Source organism: Anopheles gambiae, chromosome 2 (assembly GCF_943734735.2).
Source record: "Anopheles gambiae chromosome 2, idAnoGambNW_F1_1, whole genome shotgun sequence".
In the NCBI taxonomy this organism is placed as follows: domain Eukaryota; kingdom Metazoa; phylum Arthropoda; class Insecta; order Diptera; family Culicidae; genus Anopheles; species Anopheles gambiae.
In genome coordinates this window covers 109,811,211-109,819,963 of record NC_064601.1, presented here as the reverse complement: position 1 = coordinate 109,819,963, position 8,753 = coordinate 109,811,211, and the positions used below count along the sequence as shown (strand labels likewise).

General features: G+C 47.0%; 3 protein-coding genes across 4 annotated transcripts; 1 reads left to right on the top strand and 2 right to left on the bottom strand.

Moving 5' to 3' along the window:
- Positions 1-55: 55 nt before the first annotated feature.
- LOC3290291 (uncharacterized) lies at positions 56-7,767 on the bottom strand. 2 transcript variants are annotated; one of them, XM_061648559.1, is made up of 6 exons: positions 7,627-7,767; positions 7,461-7,547; positions 7,292-7,401; positions 7,129-7,223; positions 6,255-7,063; positions 56-1,304 (listed from the first exon to the last, which is right to left on the bottom strand). In XM_061648559.1, exons 1-5 carry the CDS (start codon positions 7,657-7,659, stop codon positions 6,258-6,260), a joined length of 1,131 nt encoding a protein of 376 aa, XP_061504543.1. In that variant the 5' UTR covers positions 7,660-7,767; the 3' UTR covers positions 56-1,304; positions 6,255-6,257. The 2 variants fall into 2 exon arrangements, with proteins under 2 accessions (XP_061504543.1, XP_061504542.1); XM_061648558.1 differs by lacking the exon at positions 56-1,304 and adding an exon at positions 5,201-5,743.
- Positions 4,526-5,957, top strand: LOC1270080 (copper chaperone for superoxide dismutase). Its single transcript, XM_308747.5, has 3 exons — positions 4,526-4,901; positions 4,974-5,163; positions 5,240-5,957. The coding sequence occupies exons 1-3, from the start codon at positions 4,833-4,835 to the stop codon at positions 5,740-5,742; spliced, it is 762 nt and encodes a 253-aa protein (XP_308747.5). The 5' UTR covers positions 4,526-4,832; the 3' UTR covers positions 5,743-5,957.
- Positions 7,768-7,838: 71 nt separating the features above from the next.
- Positions 7,839-8,580, bottom strand: LOC1270081 (probable nuclear transport factor 2). The gene has a single exon (XM_308748.4). It carries the CDS (start codon positions 8,344-8,346, stop codon positions 7,954-7,956), a length of 393 nt encoding a protein of 130 aa, XP_308748.2. The 5' UTR covers positions 8,347-8,580; the 3' UTR covers positions 7,839-7,953.
- Positions 8,581-8,753: the final 173 nt, after the last annotated feature.

Sequence of the window (8,753 nt, the reverse complement as noted above, 5' to 3'; positions counted from 1 at the left end):
TTTTAATTAACGGATCGGTAATTTATTCGATATAAAAACTGACCTCCATCGCCTATCATTTCATTTCATTTCATTTATTAATTCAATATACGCCATCAAGGTTAAATAAAGCAGACTTAAAACTAAATAAACCATTACAAATAAACAAAGTAATTCATAAAAAACTAAGCCTAACTAAACTAGTCTTGACCTAGCAAAAAAAATTTAAGAAAAAAATCATAGGTAGAGCGTAGAGACTATCATAAACTTAATGAAAACTTAGAAGAATAGAGAAAAAAAAATAAATTAAAGAGAATTAGAAGAAAAAATAAGGTTACGGAAAGAGTTGAGAGAGGAAGACTATCATCAGTGATGATGGATGGAGATTGGCAGGTAGAGGTCTTTAGAGGAGATTGCTGCGGATGAAGCTGTGGACTCCCTAGCTGTCAAATGAAGAGTTGTTTAAGTACACTTGACGGACCGTCCTGTAGTAATTTACGAACTGGTAGTAGTACTTTAATACTTTTGATAGCGTTCATCTTACACCCATTTTTCTACCACATAATTATGATAGTAAAGCTGCCATTCTAACAGCGGTCGATTGACTTTGTCTTCGATCAGCTAAAAAGGCCAACATACGCTAGAGCTTAGCTTAAGGGTGGGGCAGAAAATACAGCAAATTATTACGGTATTTCAGTCTCAATAGTCACAGCACAGTGTTCTGTACTGGGTTGCATCTGTTGTTGAGGTTGTTTGTTTTGCTCTTCTAGACTTGGAACGTTTGAACCATTCAATTGGGAAGAGCTACAGTCACTTTCAGTCTGGTCGTTGTTCTCATTCGCCCTTATACATTTCGAAGCAGCTGCTTTAATTTGTTTGCCGATATCCATAGCCATTTTCGTATCAATACCATTAGGATGATCCCATTCCAAGTGCACTATGTGATCTGAAATTCGTGTGCCGTTAATGATTTTTTTCAAATCACCAAACAATCTGTCGTCGACCACCAGCAAGAAATTGTTTGGAAATTGTTTCCAGTTTAGGAACGCTAGTAGCTCGGGCTTGTTGTTGTTAAAGGCCAAAGAGGAGATGATGAACACGACCAAGTGATTGCTCTTAGCCGGTGGTATTTTCAGCTGTTCGACATTGTTCACGAAGATTATATCGTTTAATTCCAGCCCGGTGGACTCCTGCTCACTTTTGATTAGCGTAACTTGCCTTTCATCCGTCTTGGTGAAAACTATAGAGTCTGCTATTATAGGCAAAGAAGAACTAAACAGTTGGGATCGAATAGATTGAAAAAACTCGTTCATCGTCTTGACGTTCTGAAAAGAAAAAAAAACATTGAAAGCCAAAAAAGGTAAGTTAGAAGAAGGTGCAAAAGGAGGATGAATCGCCTAATTGAAAACTGCATTTACGAGATCATTTCATTTATTAATTCAATATCCGCCATCAAGGCTAAATAAAGCAGAACTTAAAACTAAATAAACCCTAGGCTAAATAAAGCAGAACTTAAAACTAAATAAACCCTAGCAAATAAACAAAATAATTCATGAAAAACTAAGCCTAACTAAACTAGTCTTGACCTAGCAAAAAAATTAAAGAAAAAAAACAAAGGTAGAGCGTAGAGACTATCATAAACTTAATGAAAACTTAGAAGAATAATTAAAGAGATGGACGAGAGTAAATCAGGAGCATCAGTATCAGAAAGTAATAAGCCACCAATAAAACATGCCTGAGACACTTGGCGACGAAAGCTTAAAGAGTGAAGATTGAATAACTGCAATCGCGTTTCATAGGGAGGTAGGGAGGTAGTGACGCAGCACCGAACAAACGACGATAAGCAATCCTGGTAAAGAGGCGCTGAATGCTTTCAATTCTCGAACAGCCATCAATAGTAGGAGGATTCCAGATGATACTAGTATATTCAAGAAGAGGCCTTACCAGAGCACAATAAAGGTTTCTTAGGAAGCTTTGATCTCTAAAACTAGAGGTAAAACGTAACGACGTTCGTTCGATACGTTCGATTAGCTTTTAGTAGAACCTCATCAAGCTGCAGTTTAAAGTTAAGACGACTGTCAAGTATAATACCAAGGTCACGGATGGACATAACACGAGAGAGGGACGAGTTGGATAGAGTATAGTTGAAAAAAATAGGAGAAAAAGAGTGAGAGAAAGAAATAACAGAACATTTTTCAGGGCACAAGCAAGGTAAGTTGGATGAACACCAATGAACAAATGCATTAAGGTAATGCTGAAGTCTCATACAATCAGAGGAAGAAGACACAGGTAAAAAGATTTTGATATCATCCGCATAAAGGAGATGACCATCAGGAGGTAAAACATTACAGACATCATTGATGAACAAAGAAAACAAATTTTATCGAATTTTATCGACTTGACGGTATCTACATCAACAGCTCAACTGCTAGTTCAGCAATTCCGACGCAGCGCACAAAAACACAGTGTCCCCATGGACTTTTGGTGGTTTTCTTTGCTCTTTCTTATTTTGACTGTGATAGTTGGTAAACTGGGGAACCGAACCGTGACGTCGCTCATGCAAAAGGTTCTCCTACCACTCCTCCAACCAAATCAATAAGAGCGCGCTCTGCCAACAATCGAACAAGAGATCGGACTCGAAAAATGTATCACATTTGTCTGTTTTGATGCAATTAATCCGCTATAATCATCACCAAGCAATAAGGTCACTTTGCTACAATTGTGCTCACCTTTTTACTTTTACCGTTTTAAGCACGAGGGATTACAAGACTGAGACTGAGGGATGAACTGTTCACTTTACCCGCTTGAAATATAGTTTAGGAGAGGGGAGCCGGTCTCATCCCATAGTGTTTGACGTATTGTCAAACGGTGCTGTGGCATAGTGGGCGATTGATCGGTCACAAATATTGCAAAAAATAAAGTTGGTCTACATTTAGAAATGAACCATAGCTCCTATGTTTTGCAACGGCGAATGATAAAAATATAAAAAAACGAAAGTGTTGTTGGTTGTAAAATAGAAAATTAAAGAATTAAAGTAAAATAAAGAAAAAATATAAATGATGACAGAATATACTTCGAAAATAGACTGTACAGCTCAGCAAGCTCGTGGTTCATTCGTCTCCTCCAAACTCCGTGCTCGAGCATCACGCCAAAGGCCGGAGAGCGTCGCCATCCTCCGCTCGAATGATCCAAGACTCGTGTCCATAGATGATCACGGGACGAATCAATCTGCGATATATCACTCAATTCGTGCGGTCTCGCGAAGTCTTCTGGATCTGGACTCCGACCCGTTGGTGCGGCGAGTTCGGATCGGTTCGGGTCAAGATAGGTTCAATTCGACCCGACCCGACCCGAACTCGCTGCACCAACGGGTCGGAGTCGCTTATGCTTTCTCGCACCTACTGATCTATCGGGTCGACCCGAACTCGCTGCACCCTCGGGTCAAACTGAACCCGACCCGAACTCGCTGCACCAACGGGTCGGAGTCGCTTATGCATTCTCGCACCTACTGATCTATCGGGTCGACCCGAACTCGCTGCACCCTCGAGTCAAACTGAACCTACCGTGACCCGACCCGACCCGAACTCGCTGCACCAACGGGTCGGAGTCGCTTATGCTTTCTCGCACCTACTGATATTTCGGGTTCAATGAGTTCGATTGCACCCGCGGGTCGGATTTGATTCCGACTCCGACCTAGCGCACCCGCTGCACCCACGGGTCGTAATCGATTCCGACTGGCTTGCACCCGACTCCGGGTCGAGTCGTGAAATGAATCGTATGACCCAACACTAGTGTACACCACACTCACCCTCGCTGTTATCCTGTGCCGATGATGTCGATGTCATCCGCCAAGCCAAGAAATTGGAGAGACCAATAGAGGATCGTGCCACGGATGTCGTTGTCTAGTCCCGCGCTTCAAATGACACCTTCCAGGGCTATGTTGAACAGCGGAGTGGCCTCTAAGAGCCGAATCAACTTCCCAGGAAAGTGGTACCGCTGCATGATGTTCCATAGCTCATTCCGGTCTGTGGTGTCGTAGGTCACCTTAAAGTCGATGAACAGATGGAGTATAGGGATCTGTTCTGTTTCCTGTTTCCTTCGATCCTGTTCTGTTTCCTGTTTCCTAACACCGGCACATTCCGATTTTAAGGGACAATCCCACTCCGTGCCTCCTTCAATCTCCTGTAGAATAAGCGGGTGTCCCCAGACTGGGAAAACTGCACCAGCAGCTGTTCATCAGACTCTTCAAAACGACGCTGCTAGCCCTGGAAGCGCAGGGTTTGCTATTTCTTCAGTTATCTGTAGTTCTCCACGTTCTGACGGGTTTCATGCCGTAGCATGCGGGCGCGCGCTACATTCTTCTCGGATAGTGCTTGTCTGCACTCTTCATCGAACCATTCCTTTTTCTCTCTACGTGGTAAGCGGCAGATATTGTGTTCGGATGCAGTGCTGATGGCTCGTTCCACCATACGCCAGTGGTCTGCGAGGGGCATCGCGCTTCCCCGAGCGCTGTCGCGTACCCCTCCGCCACAGCAGCACACTTCAACCGGTCCAGGTTGAGCCTTGTGGTGGGCTGACTTCGTAGGTTGTTCACCACGGAGAGTTTCTGGCGCAGCTATGAGCATATTACGCTTTTTGGATTGATTTGTGAAAACAAAAATGTAACGCAACAAAGTTTGTTTACGATTTTTACGCACTTCAACAGCTCTTGACAACACGCGAGAAAGAGAGGGAATGTGAACGGACGACGTCTGACAACGAACCTAAACCTTTGACAGCCCGCTCAGGTGAGGGGTAGAAAGTAGTGCTAGCGACGGGCTCGGCTCGACAAATTTGCTTTAGGGCGGAAGGAGATGATTATCGACTTTTTACGTGACTTGATATTTAAGCAGCAAAAAATGACTGACCGCGGCAGCATACAGGTAATGTTCGATACCCGATTTAAAGTGCTAATTGCGCTAACCCTTCCCGGCACAATCTCTGCCCCTAAACAGATGGAGTTTGCGGTGCAAATCCGTGGAGCGGGCTGTGTGGCCGATATAAACAAAACACTATCCGATGCCGGTACCGTAACCATCGACGCGGATAAAGGAAGCGTGCTGATAGAAACATCCCTTCCATGGCTCGACATTCACAAGCGCATTGAGGCAACGGGACGACGAGCGGTGCTGACAGGGTTCGGAGGTATTTCATGCTCGATTAATATCGATTGCCGGCTTCCTTGTTGTCGAGCTTTTAATGCATCTCCCTTTATTTACAGGACAATCTGCGGTGGCGATGGTAGATCACGGCAACGAATCGACCAACGTGCGGGGTGTGATACGTTTCTGCACCCTGTCGAGTACGCCCGGTCAAAAGGGTGCCGTCGTGGACGGTACGATCGATGGGCTCTCGCACAGCGGCACCTTTCAGCTGAATGTCCACGAATGTGGTGACATCTCTGCCGGCTGCAGCTCGGTAGGCGATGTGTACGATTCCAGCCCAATCCGCTCGGATGAGAATGGGCGTGCGACGATACGATTCGTCAACGACCGGCTCGACGTGAACGATCTGATCGGCCGGTCCGTTGTGATCACACAGCCAGCCGAGGCTGGTGCGCAAGAGGAGCGTCGGCTGAGCTGTGGCATCATTGCCCGATCGGCGGGCATTTTTCAAAATTACAAAAAAATCTGCGCCTGTGACGGGGTAACCATCTGGGACGAACGGAACAAATCGATTGCGGCGGATCGGGACCGGGAAGCGGCACCGACGGCTAGCCTGTAAACTTTAGAAGGGAAGTGAAGTTGTTACAAATTCCATGGAAATAATATCTCTATCGGGTATTGGGCCTGCCCTTGACGACATGCGGAAAAGGAATACAATTCCAAACCAGTGAGATTGTCGCTGTGGCGCTTTTAAGTTAGGTGTACGGGAACGTGTGGGGATTAGGTGTGTTGCTTAACCAAAATAAATAGCCGGCATTTTTTGGAGGCTCAAAAAATTTCAATGCGTGATCGACAAAAAAGATATTTTTGAATTGAAATTAGCAGCGTGAACAATGGACAATCCACGCAATCATCAGGTGCATGTACGGTGTACGTAAAATAAATAAAATCCGAGTTCCGATCAAATCTCTTCTCTATTAACAAATTCTGGTAAAGGCTGATCAGCGTTACTTTCCAGCGGATGCTTGGATGCTTTTCATTTAGTTTACATCCATACAATGGTAAACGCTTTGGTTATGGAAATCGCAACGCCGACTTAGTTTTTAAGGTTGAAAAAGTTCTACTACTCACCCACTAATCCTCCAGCACGATAGTACACTCCGGTGCCTTCAGCTGGGCGATGTGAGCCCGGCAAAGCTGCTTGTAGTTGAGCACGTAATCGTTACACTTGACCGGGGCGGAAATCGCAATCGTCGCATGCACACCGAGCAGCTCCAGGTTCCGCTCGGCCGGTATTAGCGCCGTCAGCAGCTCCATCGTGCCGATGAACTGGTTCCGCTTCACGCTGTACGTCATCTCGCCGACCGTTTGCTTGTACCAGGCCGGATACGTCCCCAGCACGGCCGTATTGGCGGAGCAAATTTCACGCGCAAACAGCAGCACCAGCTGCAGCTGGCTCATCAGCCCCGTCTCCACCACGGTACGGAACAGATCCTTGATGAAGCTTTTCAGCAGCCGCTCGTCCGGCTCATCGGTCGTCGCTCTAGCCGCTTGGGACAGCAGATAGAGTGCGTGCTTGAGGGAAAAGGGACACGATCGCTTCAGCAACTCTTTCAGCACCTCGAGAAGGTTGGCCTTGTCACGGATCAGCTCGATCAGCAGTCGTTCGAAAACGGTACCGGTGAGGATGGTTTGCATCTCTTCCCGCCACTGGTGCTGCCGCCCGATGGCTGCGTCCAGATCGAGCGGACCGCGTTCGGAACCGAGCAGTAGCTGCAGATGCTCGTTAATCACCAGTTTCTGCTCGTGCGTGCGCAGACGGGTCCCAATTGCCTGCAGGTAATTGTGAGGGATCACGTTCGGATTGTCGTTCAAGTCGTTCAGCAGCGTGCGAAAGCTTTCCTTCAGAACGTTGGTAAGCGATTGGGATTGTACATTCTCTAGGAGATAGGAGAGGGTGTTCTGGGGTTAGAATGGAATGGACTGCACGATGTTAGCCCATTACCTTGGTAGGCGTAGCGAACGATGTGCGCTAGTAGGCTGTACTCCGCTTCCAAAAAATCGTTCAGAATCTGTTGCATTAGCTCGATCGAATCAAGGCTGAAAAGAGCATGGGGCTTGGACTGGAATCAAATGGAAGGAATGATGCTTGCCCACAACAGTCCTACCTGAGGATGTGTTCACTCGCTGTCAGAATGTTCGCTTCCTGCAGCAAACTCAGCACTCGTGCACTGCCCACATTCCATTCCTGGCGCTGGAAAGCTTCCCTCAGGATGTCCTGCAGTGACGTGATCATGAATTTGGAGTCATTACCCGATCCCGGTTCCCTCATCTCACCTTTTCCTTGTACCCAAGATGCTTCAGCTGTGCCCGGTACTCTTCCTCGTACGGCAGGTTTAGCATACCGATGCGATGTCTCGTTTCCTGCACAAAGTAGCATCGAAGTGCACATTGATTGACATGTACAAATATGGACCAAAAAAGAAGACAAATTTTCACCCACCTTTACCAAATGCTGTGTCGCAGTGTATCCCATCGTATCCTACGTTCCCCGTGCGACCAAAGCGCGCCCTTTTCAAAACACAACGCGACCAACGTCTAGAACTGTCACAACAAAGCCCTTCGTGCAGTGTTCGACGCTATTCGGTCCCTCCCCTTCCCCTATGATATCTCAACCAACTTTCTCAACGCTTCCTGAACCTTCCATACTCGTCCCTTTTTTACGTGTGTGTTGTAAAGTAACCCATATGTTTATTCAGTAAAGTGTACAGCAACATTTGGTGTTGTTCGAACCGATCAGCATCTCCTTCGCTTCCCTTTCGTTAACGCTTCATGCCGAGTTGTGAATGTTGAGCCGGAAAATGTCGTGCGCACAGAAAAACGTCCCCCCGAGCGGCTTCAGCACGAACGTCTGGGAGTAGGCGTGCGGCGGATCCTCGTCACACTGCAACCGGCCGAGCACGTTGATCAGCACGCCACCGTCAAACATTGGCTGGGAGTCGACGGCCGTCAGCACGCGCTTGATGTTCTGAAACGTGAGACTCTGCAGCTTCTCCAGTATCTTGGCGGCGCCCTGTATCTGTTGCCCCTCGAACGTCATGAAGGAGAGCTCCGCGTTGTACAGGTTCACCAGGCTGGGCCGCTGGGTCGAGTCGTCGAACAGCGCGTAGTACTGCGTCACGAACCCCTTGCCAATCTCCTCGTACTGGGGGTTTATGGCCATCGTTTACCGGTGTACCGGGCGGGTGGGGGAGGAAACGATACGGACGAACGTAGAAAAAAACCGGACGAGACGGGCTTGGCTGGCGCTCTGGGCGTACGGGAATGCGTTTTTCTCTCTTTTCTTTCGCTACTTTTACCTGCCCGGCTAGCTGACAGTGCGTTGTTTTCTTGTTGCTGTTCTTGTTCTTGCTCGAATGGTGACAGGTGACAGCTGGTGGTCTTGCGCTGACGTACACGTCAGACGAACTCAAGCCCGGTTAGCACACGCGCAAGCAAAGGTTGGGTGGCAGAGAAGTGAAAAGAATTAAGTAAACCGTTCGCTAACTGTTCAACTATTTGTACTTGATTGTGCAAATATACGAGTGAATTATGGTTTGCAGATGATAAAGCCTAATCTCCTTCAATCGT